This window comes from Etheostoma cragini, chromosome 21 (genome assembly GCF_013103735.1).
Source record: "Etheostoma cragini isolate CJK2018 chromosome 21, CSU_Ecrag_1.0, whole genome shotgun sequence".
Classification (NCBI taxonomy): domain Eukaryota; kingdom Metazoa; phylum Chordata; class Actinopteri; order Perciformes; family Percidae; genus Etheostoma; species Etheostoma cragini.
The window spans coordinates 13,358,446-13,375,677 of NC_048427.1; the positions used below are offsets into that span (position 1 = coordinate 13,358,446).

Below are 17,232 nucleotides of genomic sequence, written 5' to 3' on the forward strand. Positions count from 1 at the left end.
ATATTTTCAATTTCAAATGATGTCCCCAAAAGGAAACTTTGTCAACATCTGTTTTATCTAAATAGATACATGTTTGTTCATCCCACTTCAATTTTATTACTGCAAAATGGGATTGTCAAGCAGACAAACTGACCAACACATATATAATAATAAATAAATACTTGGAATCGATACAGTATTGCCACGGGAAATATCGCAATACTATGCTGTATCGTTTTTTCCCCCGTTCCCTACTCACAGAGCACACTTTCATTTTAGCATGAAACCATGCGTGACCAGCTAACACTCACCCTGTTGTAGCGTTCAACCAGCGGCGATGGTTTTGGAGGGGTGGTCAGCTCCTCTATCATGGTCGTCACTGTGTCTGGCACCTTGGTGATTTCGCTGCACTTATCCTGCCAGCTGGGGAGCTTCACGGACAGCATCTCTTTGGCCTGGAAAAACCATAGAAAAAAGGTGTAACACAGTCCACTAATGGAGGGGTCTGACTATGCAGGTTCACCTCTCTGTCCATGCTTACCTTCTCGTGGAAGTTGCTGGTTTGATAGGAGAACATGCAGTGTTTATCCGCTAGGAAACAGAAGCGTCTCTTTTCTTCCAGTAAGGCCTCTCTGCAGCCATCAGCGATGAACTTCTGCATGTCCACCTGGCGTGACGAGATGGTCTCCACGTACTGCCGACAGGGTCATAGTAGGACAGCAAAGAGAGGTTTATTACCTAGTTAGTTTCAAACTACAATAAGAGAAAGATTTTGTTTTACTATATTCAATGGAGAGGATTTTCCACAAGTGAACACAAAGGCAATGAGCCGGTGCATGAATAGGACCAGAAAAGGTGCCAGTACTCTAATTCAGCAGTTTTATGACATGATCATTGCATGTGTCTCTTGGATATATTTATACACATGTAAATGCATGGTACTCAGTACTGGTGAGTTCCGGCCCATTTTTGGCACTGAAATTAACAAAACAATGAAACCAAAATCAGGGTGCTTTGTTCAGCATGAGAAGGTAGAATAGGCCTCAATAAATGCAATGAACCGTAAAACAAAACTAAAAAACATAACAGCAATAAATAATAACAATAATAACAATAATTATAATAATAGAAAATATATGAAACATTAATAATAAAGAAAAGAAAAGGGAAAACATAGAATACATTACAGGAGAATAATATTATAAATATGAGTGAATGAAAAAAGTGATTTGATCTAACATAAAAGAAAGGAGCAAGGAAAAGAAAAAAGAAAATATTACAAAATAATTAATATAAATAAATAGAAATAGAAAATTAAGTCAATTTATTTATGTTTATTCCCATAATTTCCTTTTATTCTCTAAATTTTTTTATTTCAATTTACTTGTTTAGGTTTCCTTTACATTTAAAAAATAATGTATAAAGTAATAATTTTATTGTTTGTTTTGAGTACGTGTTCAAGGTGGTGACAGCACCTCCACCCCGGCATCACAGGCTGGGCCACAGGGTGAATTAGTTCAGAAGAATGTGCTGCTTTGACACTGACCTCAGTAGGAAACTGGCTCTTGATGCAGTAAACGCTAACTCAGTGGCCATAACTCAATGTTGAGTGCTCAGGTCAAATCAAGACACTAATAGGCGTTGCACTCAAAGTCTCGGTGAACCAAATCAGTGTGCTTAAAGACACTCCTTCTCCACAGAGAACAAATCAGCCTGTAACTCAGTAGATGGACAACTGGACCGCACATAAGACATGTCTCTTTGAAATGACTCCTCAACCCACTCCATCCATTTATTCTACACCCACTCTTCGCACATTATCTCTCCCAATTCTCCAGGTCGTCATGGTGACGGTAAAGCAGCCTGTCTCCAAGGGCTCCGTCGAAGACCCTACTCTACTGTCTGGTCTCTTTCTCTCTCTATGAGAGCCTGTCAGACGCTGAACCAAGGCTCTCAATTTCCCATTCTCACATTGCCAGACTCTCAGCCAGAGGTGCGAGAGCAGAAAGACATGACTAAGCTCATCACTGGCAGCGCCACTACACATGATTGAGATGAGAAATCCAGGGTTGTTAGCCTTGTTTCCTCTGTAGTCCACCAGTGTGATCTTTTATCAGATTAAAAAAAACAGCCTCTTCTGAAAGAGGAGAGGGCCCAGATAAGACAACTTAATGTGCAATTGTCATTTTAAAAGTGAAAAGAAGAATGCGAATCACAGGCTTTTTTTTTAACCTGCGATCACTTCTTGACTTTTTTTTAAATAAAAGGCTTTGTTCCAAAGGCTTTGTTCCATTATCAAAGTGAGGCCATGAAAACAGTCGATTAAATTAAAACAAGAGACAGACAGGGGTTACTACTCAGGTTTTGCAGTCCCTACTTCTTCCTACTACATTGATTTACAAACTCCCTGACTCAGGTGTTAACACTGCTTGTTGGTAACGGACAACAGGACGTTAACACCCAGCAATGTGCAACAATCATGTGGAAGCGTACACTTCAACCGTACTCAGGGTCACTGCAAACCACACAATGAACCGGCTCAAGCAAGGCAATGTATACAACTGACTAATACATCTTCAAGGCCATGTGTGTGTACAGTTACACTTGCTTAGGTGTGTTTATCATTTCAGTGAAACCACACTAGCTGTAAAGCATGTCCTCTGACTCTGATAGGATGCACGTTGTAGCATTGTGATAGCTACATTTTATTTGACCCCTTGCAACCTTTCCACAGTGAGTTAAATTGTGTTCCATCAGAGTACAGATTTTACCTCCCAATAAATGGCACTAACGTGTGCGAGATCTTCTATTCTAAGTAGTGTAGAATTTGGGCTGTTATCTGCATGTTGTCTAATGGTTTTCATTGCATACTTTTTAATGGTTTTGGTGATTCTGATGAGGACATCTACCTGTGTATAACTGTATGTGTTTTATGTATTTATTGCTGTATTTTCTTTCAATGGCAATTTCGGTCGTCCAACTGTTTCACTGCCATGAAATATGGTACATATATCCATGGCCAAAAATATCCAACTTCCAAAGTCTCTCTGTAGCTGCATTCTTACATTCTGGAACTTTAAAAAGTGCTTAATGCTAACGCCAGAAGGCTAACATACTCACAATGACATGTAAGAATGTTCGCTGATGAAAAGCAGACACAATGTTAACCCAGGTTTACCATCTTAGTTTAGTGTGATCAGCATGTTAACATTTGGCTAGTTAGCATGGATAATTTAGTAGAAGTAGATGTTTAGCTGTGTATCAGCTTCATTTTGGCATACAAAATATTGGATCAAATAACTACCTAGTTCCATTAAAAATAAAAATCGATCTTGACTTTTTTGTGACAAATACATTTGGTTTAAATGAACGAAGCAACCTTAAGCAAAGCATTTGGTAAAGACTAATCCCACTTGCTGCATCCAATACAACCTGCATTTCAGAAACTGTGCATGTGCCTGCATGCTTATATTTCTGTAAATGTGGGTGTGTACACTTTTAATAAAAACACAATCTTCCGTCTGTAGCTGAACACAGTGACCCAAAGTATAATAGTCTCATAACGCTGCATGTAAAAAACAGAGATTCTGCAAACAACTACAGTTGTGGTGACACCTTTGTGGTGTTTTAAGGTAGACCTACTTAGTGTGTGAACACACATCTCAAATGTCCGTCATCAATGCAAAACCTGGAATACCTTTTGTACTGGCTTTTGTTTGTATCATGGCCACTATCTTGGCCACATCTTTCCGCCTCGTCACATAAATTGTATACTTGTCATTATCTTTTCATAAGCATCAGAGCGTAAGCATGCATGAAACGCCCTGAAAAGAATCAGGCATGCCATTTTTTAAAGGGAAGGAAAAGTTGGGGTCGGTTTGGTTTCAGTCTCACCTCGTTCTCTTTGATCTCATACTTGGATGAGTGCTTTCCCTGGCTTTTCCTCCTGAGCTTCTTCAGGTCTGTCTGAGAGCGCTCCAGGGAGTCCTGCTTCAGCTTGTGCTCTGACTGATAGCGCTTGTAGGTGGCCTACAGGAGATGTTTGACAAGACAGGCATGAGACCAGTGAAGGGAGCAACTGATGAACACATGAGCAGTTTTCATTACCCAAAGTTCCTCAGATGCAAATAAACGTCTTTGATGTTTAGGCTGGGGACCAATAAGCTGAAAGAGAGACTGAGTACGGACCCCCTAACACATATATTGTAAACCCTTTAGTTGCATGTTAAGCTGAGCAGAATGGGTGAAAATAAATGGATATTATTTATGCATCATGTTTTACTATTAAACATACATCTGGAAGGCACAGTGACTCCTTGAACTTAACTGTAAGGCTAACTTACCTATAGTAAGGCTTCTTAAATGACAAATACAGTATGTCAACTTATTTTTGCTATTCAAATTTTGCATTAAAATGAATGCATAAGAAACTTTCCCAAAAAATGTTACATTGTTTTGCGGCTCCCCTGCACTAACTCTCAGGACCCCCTAGTGCTCCCTGACCCCCCATTAAATATATCTCTGGTCTAATCCAATGAGTCTGACCGGGCAAATCTACAATCTACCTGTTCATAAAATGTGTTGGTAGATTTATGATTATGCTCACATTCATGTATTTAACATCCATCTCCGTCTTCTTCTCCAGCTCAATAATAATATCCCTGTGGAACCTCTTGAACTGCAGAGAGAAAACACACATCTTAAATTTATTGTAACATACATCACGCTGCATGCACGCTGTACTAAACACAATGTACAGTTCATTCCCTTGGGATGTTACAGTAGGAGTGGAGTAGTGTATTTCCTTGAAGTTCCACTTGAGGGATTGCTCTGTTGTTGCCGGAAACTCCACTGGGTTTGACTCATTTAGGTCATTTAGGTGTGTCTGTAACTCTTGCAGCAAAGTAAGTTACTCAATGTCCAAAACAAGTTTCTCCTTAGGGAGACCAATAAAACTACGCTTTGGAGGAAGGTCTGACAAAGCGAGACTAGGAGTGGAGTGACCTGGTGCAAAGCATGATAATGGAGTTCTAAATAGATGAGATTCCACCCATCAGGTGTCTTATCAGCTTGTTATGGTTAACGATTTACAACTTTCCCCTCTCAAACATACTTTAGATGTATGCAGATTCTAATCAGTCCAGGTTAGAAAAAAGTATGTAATTTTTTTAAATGTTTTTTTTTGCCATTTTAGGCCTTTTTATCAGCAGGACAGCTGAAGATGTAAGAGGGGCGAGAGAGAGGGAATCACAGCAGGTCGGAGTTGAAGGACTGAGTCTTTTTACAAGAGTAAACACGCTGTACCTGTTGACCTATCCAGGTCGTCCCCCCCCCCCACACACACACACACACACACAGTATGTTATTTGCTCTTTTTAAAGAGATTGTGCTCATTTCCAAAACTGTTCTAACATCAGACTGATTGTTGTGTTTCAGTTTCAAAACTGGCCACACTTGACTTCTATTTACTTCTTGTCACTAACAGGTATCTGAAGCATTTCCCCCCGAGGCAGAAGGGTCAGGAATGATTCTATGGTTTTCCAAATCTTGTAAAACTTTATTTTACCATTTGTTACAACTACTTTGAACTCTCTAAAATGAAAAGAATGAGCTCAAAAGCGTGGAGAGTTTATGTGTCAAGAAAGAACAGTGTAGCAAATGGCCAATCTCTTTCTATTAAGTGAAGATAAGACGAGTGCTGGTGGTACATGGGTACTTCTAAGAATGACAATCAGTCTCTCTTAGAGGCTCAACAGGTGACTTTTTAATGCACAAAATTGGTTTAATGACATAATTTCCACACAGGAAAGACTATTTTCATCCTTCAGAGCCATTATGTTGCTTTCATTCTTCTGATTCGGAACAAGACAGAATAGAGCAAAGATAAGGGGAACAATAAAAAAGAGCTGCTAGCTTTACTGAGAGAACGCAGGGTGTCCATTCAAAATCCAAGCTGGTCAAATTCTATGGTTTTTGTACTGAAACCTATAATGTGTTAGAATTTATCTTTAAAAACAAGTCACAAATAGATACTTTTATATAAAAGAAATGCTAAACAGTTTCCTAAAACAGCTGGGCACTGTAGTTTTTAATGCTACTCAAACAAATTGTGCATCTGTTGGGGACTATTTTCTTAGATTTGGTGCACTAGTGAGCATTTATGGCTGCCTATGTGGTATCAAATCAAAATAAAACTACAGTGCCCATCTTTAGTGTAATGAAGGATCATGTCACCTAGTGAAACGGTGTGGCTGATCAATGTGTTTAGGACAACAATGGAGGTCAATGGCACAGAGGAATAAGATATATCATGCTTTGGATACACAGGATGTACGTTTGTGGGATCAACTCATAGTTGGTTTTGGGCTTTTTGTGGGATTTGTTAACAATAAGAAATATTATACAATACCACCAGACATATTTTAAAGCTACTTACATTCTCTTCCAGTTCATTGTAGACCCTCCTGTGTGCCTCTGAGATCTCCATCAAAACCACACCTAGAAAGATAACAGAGATTATTACAACGAAAGATAAACTCTTTTTGTCCGTGTGGTCCTGTGGTTTTGTATTCAGAACAGGGAGGAGTTTTTTGGAAATACATCTATTAGCTTTCGCAGAGTTAGAAAAGCAGAGTGATACCACTACAGGAAGTGACACATACTCTCCTGTTAAACCACAATGTGTTGTTTTTGCACTCTTTTAAATATGGATTAAACAAACAAGATATGTACTGTATATGTGCTAATAGTGGTTTTGTTACCTTGAGAGAGAGCCAGGCTAGCTATTTCCAGTCTTTGTGCTAAGCTAAGCTAAGTAGCTGATGGTGGTAGCTTAATATTTACCGTATCAATTGTCTCATCTAACTCCTGGAAATAAAGTGCACAGGCGTTTTTCTCAAAATTAAGTATTTGTCATGGGAGGTGACAGAAAGCTTTTTGAAACTAGACACCTAACAACTAAAACAGTTATGATAACATAAGATGCAGATTCAGGAAGTGATGTCATTTACAATAGCTTGTGAAAAATAACTATAAAACAATAAACACTCCCGAAATTTCAAAAATATTTTTTTTTACAAATTGCCTGTAAGAACCTGACCTGTTTTTCATATGGTCTTGAATACATCTTTACAGCCCATATTGCACAGATGACTTATCTCCTTTCAATATTTGAACAGCTGTCAATAAGTAATCTCTATGAAACGTTCTGGTACTATGCGGTCAGACACAGAACAGTCTCCATTCACACACAGGCTACAGCACAGATAGAGCAGCATTTGACACGAGACAATGGGAATGAGTCAATACTGTAAACAGAAGTGGACAATCGTAGCTAAGCAGATTATAGTGCTACCTCTATCACAATAGGGTGAAATCTAGACTCAAGGTTTACTATAGGACATGGTTAGGGACATGTGATAGTGTCACCATGAGAGTAAAATTAACAACCTGCAAGAGCTTTAGCACCTTCATAAGAAAGTAAAGAAAGCACAGGTGTCTAGTTCACGTTGTGATATTTAGGAAAAAATAGCAATGTGAGCACACTCTACCTAAACATACACTGGACACAACACCTGACATTCCTCCCTTCACACCTCCACTCAGGTCAAATAAACGTAATGAACCACTAATGCAGAGCTGTACTTCTGTGATCCAGCAGGCAGCGGCCAGCTACAACAACATTGCCCTCTGAAGGTCACCAGAACGTACTGGTAAATGCTGCCTTTGTGCTTTGACGGGGTGGGGTGGCGCTCGGCCCCAGGGGCTGTTTGTACAGCCCCAACAACGGACCACAAGGGGTGCAAAGGGGGAGGCTGAGAAAGGCTGGGGGGAGGGAGGGGGGTGCTGTACACCTGCAGGTTTCACCTTTGGAGTTAATAAGGTGTGAAAGCCTGCTGGATGGAGAGTAAACTTGGGTATAGACTGCAAGTGAATCAGGAATCTGTCACATGACAGGGAGCAGAAAGAAGTCAGAGAGTTGATGCTTGTATGCTTTTTTTCCATGAAAATACAGTTTGAGAGCTAAGGTGGAAGAAGTAGCCTACAAAACTGGATTCTTTCGAGCTAAACTGTGAATACAAAATTAAGAGAAGTACCTGGCTACACAAAGTTTTTAGTATCTACTGTGCTGAAACTGCTATTCAAGGGCATCGCAGGAGCGGCTTTATCTCAGTTTATCTAATCTCCTGTATCGGTTGCAGGCCATTTCTTTTCTTTGAAAGGATTTTAAGTGCCAAGATAATTTAATTTTGCTTCGACAATATCAAATTTACAACGCCGTGTTCACATGAATTTTTACACAGGTTTGTACAGGGTTGATTCACGTGATTCACGTGGAAAACTACACCATCCATGATTCACCAGCATGACTTTAGGATTCATTACTATGAACACTTTGCATTTAACTGTCTAGCCTGAGCTTTAAGCCTGGCTGAAATGAAAATAAACACCATGGAGTTAAAACGTTCACAACCCCACCGTGTTGTTGATTGTTACAGGGAAAAAGCGTCACAGTAAAAAAAAAGCTGAAAAAGCGGGAAGTTGAAAAGTTTCAAGTTTCACATCATTTGAACGGGTTCCAGTATCAAATGCCCGTTTTACAAGACTGTAGATAGGAAACAGAGCAACGCCTTTGACATTCTCAACAGGTGATGCCATTTATGAGCTGGGAGTGCCCTGTGCCAACACCTGCCAATTTAATGATAGATAAGGAAACTGTACAATATTAGGCAACGTTGGCAGAGTAAACGCTGGCAGCTGACCTGTTAGCACCTCTCCTCAGGCTCGCCTATATTTCACCACTTTCATCTAACTGGCAATCCTTCCAAGATTGTCTATTGCCTTTACTTCTCCATCCAAGTGCAACCAACATGCCTTGGCAGCGGTCATTAGTCATCGTTTTGTGGAAGCGCTTCATCACTGAGATGCATCACTGGGCTTGTCCATGGAGGCAGGAGTGTGATGACATCCGGCCACATCCTATCTGTGACTCAGGATCGCATGGTATCTCATTTACACACATTCCAGTGCAAGCAGGGAAAGACACTGTTTGTATATTGCCATGGATGACTTTCCTGTTATCATAATGATGTCACTGTGATTAGTACAAAATCCAGTATGGTGGAAACACCTCGGGAGGGGGCTGTGTTTGAACACCATCTTCACCTTTAGTGTATAACAACCAACCACAACCAACAACCCCTGCATAGATCATGATTGAAAGCTCCAGCTTGGCTTATAAATGACCCTTGTATCCACAAATCGGGCAAATATGTGAAATGAACGAAAGCTCAGTAGTTTTTTCAGGAGAATTTGTCAGAAACAAGTTTTTTCTGTTTATAGTATGGTATGTTTATATTATTTGTTTTGTTTGTTTGCGCATTGTGAGCAATACGATCCAAAGCAAAATTCCTCATATGTTTCCTCATGCCTGATAAAATTAAGCTGATTCTGATTATAAATTAACTCATAAATGCAGACTGAAGGAAAGGTTGCATTGCTTTGACCTTAAGTTTACACTTGGGAGATACACAACCATATCTTATTATCATTTTTGATCTGCCAATACTTTTTTTCAATTAATAGAATAATCATCTATCAAATGTTAAACAACTTAAACTAGAAGAGCACTGAGAGTGCAAACCTCCGCCAAGGCATGTCCTATATCCTCACAACATTAATGCAGTTTGAATGTTCCCAGTTCGAAACAAATTTTTCCTCCCGTGAGTTGGATCTGCTCCAAAATATATTGGGTTATTCCTTGACCCATGCTACACCGTTTAACAAAGTTTAATGAACATCGGGTCAGTAGTTTTTCCATAGCCCTGTTGACAATTCTTTTTTTTTTTAAACGGAAAAACAAGCTGAAAACATAACCTTCTTTGCGGAGGTAATAATTTGGCTTTTTATCCCTACTTTTTTAATCATAATAGCTCTACCACATCCACCCAATTCACATCCACACACTAAAATACTTGTGTAAGTTTATTTAATTAAAGCACTTTGAACAGCAGTCATTAATACCAATCAAATATGCCACCTTGAATGTAGATCCTCAGTTTGTCACATGATCAAAATCCACCTTTTTAGATGTGTATTTATTGTTTAGTGATTTCAACATGTCTATGTGTTTACTGTAGATCAATAGCTGTGATAGCTGCCTTAACATTGAGCGATGACTTGCCATCACACATAGCACATAACATCACTTATTACGGGAATACACAACTGCAGGCCCGAGCATCAACAATAAATCTCTATTTACTTAATAAAACAAACTGAAGGCAAACCTCAAATAATCTTTTAAAAACTACATGTGTGCGTCATATGTTCTTTATGGGAAGAGAAGAAACTGAATAGACAGTGATTTTGTCTAAATACCGGATGAGATCTATAATAACCGACACACGACTTCTAGCCGCAAAGCAGGCAAAGGAAGGGAACAAAAAGAACTATGGGATTTTTTTGTGAAAGGACTGAAGTTTGACAGTGTTGTAGATGCTCCAACATCACAGTTTCTTAAGCGGTAAGTGAGTCTCTGGTTTCTTTAGAGGTCCCTTGGAGAAAAGTGCTAGTGCCAGTGGATGCGGAAGGAGGGTGTTCCAGGTTTGGGTCATTAAAGAGCTGTGGAGTGTGACGAAAGGAGTCAAGACTGACTGAACAGTGAGTGAACCTCCACACTCTATTTTATGTAGGAAAACAATCTGTGACTGACCCTTATATTTAAGTGGTTCTTCTATGCCATATGGTCTTGCTAATTGTCCTCATTAACTGCTCATACTTCTCATGAGCAGTATAACTGATACCACCTATCAGGTTTTATTTCAACACTCTTCTGCTGAGAGTTAGATAAGAAGATCGATACCACTTTCATGTCTGTAAGCTAAACATGTGGCTGATCCATGAGACCATGAGCTTATCTTAGCATATAGACTGGAAGCAGGAGGACACACCTAGCCTGTCTCTGTCTATGAATAAAGAACAATCCGGATTTTTTTAAACATGTTACTTACTCTTTTTATATCACAGTATAATAAATTTGGGGGGGTTGGTAAGCAGAGTTTTTAACCTTTGGACAGACTCAGGCTAGCTGTTTCCCCCTACTTCCAGTTTTTCTACTAAGCTAAGCTAACCATACCCTGGCTGTAGCATGAAATTGCACAGATATGGGTGGTATTTATCTTTTTACCTAACTAACTCAAGACAACAAATGTATTTCCTCAAATGTCTAACTATGCTTCCAATGAAACTTTAGGGAATGTTGTCAATGCACATGTCAATACTTTATTTAGCCTTAGGTGGGCACTAAAATTTCTAATGTCACATACATGATCTCATTTATTTTAAGAAAAGCGCTTTATAAACACTATGGTCCAAAGACACCCTGTTAAAGCTCTAAAATAGAAAAGAAATCATAATTGGTGAACATATTAACTGCATTATTCATGATGGAGGCATGCATTGTTATTAAGGGTGAGCCTGTTCCTCTCTATCAAGTGAACGGCTAACTCTTGCAAAGAAAATTGCTTTAGAAGTTCTTAGACTAACTTTGCACCTAAGTGTTTTCTTGAGCGAGGTTTAATGAGTCTTCTCCAGGTGTTCTGAGACACAAACTATAACGCAGGGCGTAAAATTAAGGTACGTGTATCTTCATTGACTTTTGAAAAATTTTTTGGTTCCCTGATGTTTCCGGTTGATGTTGCAACTGGCATGAAAGATAAATTGCACATCATGTACTGCTGATACAGGCAATACAGTGTTGTGTCTAGAGAGCAAACTAGTCCCGTCAAATAGCGCTAAGCCAGATGTTTTAAATGTCAACTCTTAATAACTATAACATGAACCTCCCTTCAGAAGATATAGCTCCTTTCAAAAGCCGAAATCGGTTTCAGAAGCTATCAGCAGGAAACACTCAGCGGCTTCTCCGTTCTGAATTCTCATTCTCTAGGGAGAATGAAATGGCTCTGGCTGACATTAACGTTTCGCTCACTGCATTGTACTTCAATATTTCAAAAAAACTATTTTGACTAAGGCTGGACAAACAAAGAAAAGGTGGAAAGGGTGTGGATGGCGCTATTCTCCTATAATATTTTCAGTCCCTCAGAACCTGCAGCTTTTCACAGTGGATGGCAACTCCCGGTGGAGTCCAGTCATGGCCTAATACACAGGAAGTTTCCTATTGTACACACCCACTAAAAAAATGACTTTTAAAAAGAGATTATAGATTACAGCATGGCACACCAGCCGCGTAGCCATGGCACTTTACATTATTATATGTATATATATATATATATATGACAACCAAATCAGATGTATTCACTAATGTTAAGCTATGCGAATGTTTGCTGAACAGTGGCCACTGGGGCCTATAACTAATCTCACATTTAATTTTTAAAACAAACCTGTAGCCTGTTTACTTTTATTTTTGCTTTTGTGTAAAATGTATATCCTCGCTAGATGATAACTTGCTAAAATGTAGCGTGACAGTAGCACAATCAGAGGCAGTTTAGAAGTGTAACTGTAAAAGTGATTTCTTGCAACTGAGTCAAGTGGGTTTCGCCATTGCCCTGATTCTTTAGCAGACTAGCGGCAAGTCCATTGTATTGGTTACAAAGGGAGAAGTGAAGGTGAACACCACCGCATAGTCAACGAAGTAAATATTGCACTCCTTTTTTACAAGTCACATTTCTCCAGAATTATCTGACACTTAAAAGGAGACAAAAAAGTCAACAAACTCTCACAAGAACTGGCAACACAGACAAGCTTCACTCTGTCAGCAAACGCCACAGATAACACATTTTTGTACTGATAAATATGGTTTTAAGCTGTGTACATAGATTATGTTAGCAAAAGAAATTTTAATATTCTTTGGCACAAGTAGAGATAAGCAATAAAGTTAGCAAACTGACTTGGTAATGTCAGTTACACAGCAATATCTTTCTTATGTTAACATTAGCCATTAGCTACTGGTTACACACTAATATCTGCTAACTTAAGCAACCATTAGCTACTGGTTACACAGAAATATCTGCTAACTTAAGCAACCATTAGCTACTGGTTACACAGAAATATCTGCCGACTTAAGCAACCATTAGCTACTGGTTACACAGAAATATCTGCTTACTTAAGCAACCATTAGTTACTGGTTACACAGAAATATCTGCTGACCTAAGCAACCATTAGCTACTGATTACACAGAAATATCTGCTAACTTAAGCAACCATTAGCTACTGATTACACAGAAATATCTGCTAACTTAAGCAACCATTAGCTACTGGTTACACAGCAATATCTGCTAACTTAAGCAACCATTAGCTACTGGTTTCACAGAAATATCTGCTAACTTAAGCAAGCATTAGCTACTGGTTACACAGAAATATCTGCTAACTTAAGCAAACATTAGCTACTGGTTACACAGCAATATCTGCTAGGGATGTGCAAAAATATCCATTCCCATTTGAAAAGCGATTCAAGCTCTACAGATTCAAAATCGATTCATAGAATTCCAAAAATCGACACATATTTTTTTTCATTTGTAATGGTGTGTTTACTATCACATGCGGAAAGTAACTACATTTGTTATTTTTATTTTTTAAAATAAAAAATCGTTTTTGAATCAAAAATACTAATAATTCAACTTTTAATTTGTGGGTATACGATTGGTTTGAAAGATTTTGTCCTACAAAGTTACATAGTAAAATATTAAGGTACATTTTTGAACTTTTACTTTCAAATATTCAGGCTAATTGATAGTAGTTAGCACTGGTAGCAGCCCATGAAATGATCACAAATGAAAGAAATTATTTAAATTAGGACATGGTTGAAAATCTCATCTGAGCTTTCATCAGACATTATGCTAATAACTAGTTGATAAAGTTTAAAATTGTACATATTTTTCCTATAAAGTATAGTTTTATTTTTCAAACAGCAGAGGTCAGTTTTCCCTCAATTGTCTGTCTTCAGGCAGTTGTGATGTTTGACTTAAAGTCTTTCTTTATAAATATTACACTTTCCACTCCATTTTAGCACCAATTTAAAAAAAGAAAATGTGGACAAACTAGTCCCGGAAAAGGAGCAGTGCGGTATGAAGTACAAGCCTCAGGTACTTTTCTGCAAATACCTGCCAACCACAATGACGCCAATTGCTTAATACACCACACACGTTATAGAAAAAAACGTTGTCATAACAACACACTAATGCATTCTGTCTGTTATTTCTAAACAGTCGTGCAGTCTCAAATCTATGCCTAAATCTGTCAGAGAGGCCGTGAATGATTAAAGATTCACTTGACGCATTAATACGCAACTGCAAATCCTGTAGAAGTCTTTACAAGAAAGAAAGGGAGAAAGCTGTAAAGTCTGCGTGTTCTGACATGTCGATTTTTTCTTTTAACTCTGTCTTATGTCTTTTTTTTAATTATATACAGCACCAATACAAAAAAAAGTACATTTTGGTTTTTGCACACCCTCTACAGACTGATAGTAAAGACTGACGGTAGGGTTTTGATGAGGCAGATGGAGAAACAGGGGATGAGGAGGATCAGTGGTGGGAAGACAGTCTTCTCTGTCTTTCTGTTTGTTCAGCATGTTTGCTACTCTGATCACTGCAATGTGTGAGAGAATTCACACTGTCTTGCTGTCGTCCATTCCAGGCAGTCAAGGAATGACTTTCGAGCTTAGTGTTCAAGACTTCATGTGCCTTTAACTAAGAGCCATTTTAATGTTGGGATAGATTATTATGATTCGGGTCAAATAATCATTCTAAATAGTCACATATTGCATATATCTTTTCTTTTTTTACCAAATCATCAGTTTTGTCTATTCTTTAAAAGTATCATTCTTCTACTAAAATATGCTGGAGATGTAATTATGCAACACAAAAGGTCCTATGACATGGTGGTCTTTGGATGATTTTATATAGTCCATAATGGTCCCCTAATACCATATCTGAATTTTCTTTCCCCAAATTCAGCCTTGATGCAGAATTACAGCCACTAGAGCTAGTCCCGCAATGAGCTTTCTTTTGTATGTGCCATTTCTAAACTTTCGAGGAGAAGAAGGGGGGGCAAGGTGGGGGCTAGGGGTGTGGCCTTTACCAACTATCACTTTGCTCGTTTGAAAGCCATAATGTCTCTCTCTCATGGGTGGGCCAAATTCTCTGGGCGGGCAAGATTCCAGATTGGCCCATCTGAGCTTTCATTTTCTCAAAGGCAGAGCAGGATACCCAGGGCTTGGTTTACACCTATAGCTGTTTCTAGCCACTGGGGGACCATGTGCAGGCTGGGGGAATGCTAATTAATGTCAAAAAACCTTATAAGTTGAAATGTTCATGCCATGGGACCTTTACAGCTGCAAAAATGTCTACATTCAGAGTAAACTGGTTGAGCATCTGGTGTGGCATTTGTGAAAGTTACTTCACCTTGTTGTTTTTGCCATGCAATGAAAATGTCACAGGCCGACCGTGTAAACATTTGTTTAATGAAGGGATGATGTACTTTGCATTGTTAACTGACAGGTGCAGCCTAAAAAAACTCAACCAAATTGCGTAATAGCAGGGTATGGGGATTGTTTCACTAATTTGCAACTAGAGGGATGTTGTAGGCTACTCTTAGTGTAATAATGGTTAATATAACTTTTTTTAAACTATTTTTAACATCACTAAGTTTAACCTGTGTATCTATATATATATATAATTTTTATGATGTAATATTTACACATTTTTCTAGTAAGTTTTAGAATAGGGCAAAAACTCTTTCTGACTGAAAGGGGAAAGGTAATATTTGGGAGTCTGGATTTTTTGTCTGTCCATTTAGCTTTATGAAACTTATTTTTTATGGTTTCATTTCAGACACTCACACTGCCCTGATGTTCTGCTATGCTGCCTTGGTGTTTTGTTAACTTCCTTATTGCCATATATTCTTCATTTACATTTTCACCAAACGTGACGGACATGCCTAATCATGTCTCTTTCACAGACAGTATAAGAAATTGACAATGTGACGCCATTGATTTCAACAAAGACAAGTGAAGGCTAAGTACTTTTCCGGTGATGACTGTGCTTGAAGACGTAGATGTGATGTAAGCGACCTGTCTGAAAGTTGTAAGTCTTTTGGTAGCTGCGCCAGGAGAAATCTCAGTCCATCCGATTCTTGCTGAGACGGTAGGTATGTGTAAGGAGATAACATAGGCACAGGCTAATTATTTTTAACTAAAATGCTGCTAAACATTAGTAATTAAACCTAGACAGCTTATCCTGCATTACTTTTTAATTATTCTACAATGCGACAGCAAGTCCCATAGTTATGACGTTATCATGGTCGCAAGGCCATTAGTCTATTTTTACAAAATTGTCTGCTAAAGAGCTATAATGTGATGATGACAGATGTTACAAGGTAATGGAGCCTTTTCTACATTGTTGAGTTTCTTTAGAGGCAAACAATGGACAAATAGCATGTTTAAAGCTTTAGATGTAAGGTATTCACTGTCAAAGTGACATCAAAATGAATGGCAGTCAATGGAATGCTAACGGTGGGTAAGTGCTAGGCAGCATCAAAATGGCGTCATAGGAGCTACGTTTTGTCAAGGCTGGCTGGTCTCTTTCCCACAGTGCCGGATCTGTAACGTTTTGTCACATTTAGTGTATGACTTAAAGCAATGCAAATACCATTTAACACAAGAGAACTGGTCAATATGTAAGATTCCCTAGGGTTACATTCAGACAGGTCAGAGTGACTTTAAAGTTCTCAGATTATAACTTTGTAACACGTTATAATGCTCGCCTAGCTGCTCCCGTGGCACGCCCTCACGCTCTGCAGCTAACTAGCTAGTACTGCTTACTGCGCATGTGCGATTCCCAACAAAGAGGGTACAGAAGTGTGACGTCTCACCCTGTAGCTAAAACAGAGAGCTCAACACACAAAAATATGGTGTTTTATGATTAAGACGATTGAAACCACTCTGGTGTCTGTATAAATATGATGCTACAGTCAGTTATCTTATAAAGACTGGAGAAAGCCTGCCTCTGTGCAAAAGCAACAACATTTGCCTACCAGCACCTCTAAACCTCCCTTATTAACACTTTACATTGCACTGATGTTTAATCAGTATGAAACGGGGCTATTTGTTGGCCGGCAGCAGTGACTTCCGAGAGTCTTGTTTTCACTGTGAGGTTGCCTAGGTAACCTTCAGGAAGTCACTGCTGCAAGCGAATAAATACCCAGGAATATAACCTTACTGTAAAACCACAAATCAACA

The 17,232-nt window shown here is 38.8% G+C and overlaps 1 protein-coding gene across 4 annotated transcripts in view; it reads right to left on the bottom strand.

The window, feature by feature from the left end:
• baiap2l1a (BAR/IMD domain containing adaptor protein 2 like 1a) overlaps positions 1 to 17,232 on the bottom strand; it is a 28,733-nt gene that overhangs the window by 8,779 nt on the left and 2,722 nt on the right. For all 4 annotated transcript variants that reach the window (XM_034860172.1, XM_034860170.1, XM_034860171.1 and 1 more), the window contains exons 4-8: positions 6,416 to 6,477; positions 4,586 to 4,657; positions 3,874 to 4,008; positions 521 to 673; positions 291 to 434 (exon numbers count right to left, since the gene is read on the bottom strand). In XM_034860172.1, the coding sequence (XP_034716063.1) occupies positions 291 to 434; positions 521 to 673; positions 3,874 to 4,008; positions 4,586 to 4,657; positions 6,416 to 6,477 (566 nt within the window). The remainder of the gene's footprint in view (positions 1 to 290; positions 435 to 520; positions 674 to 3,873; positions 4,009 to 4,585; positions 4,658 to 6,415; positions 6,478 to 17,232) is intronic.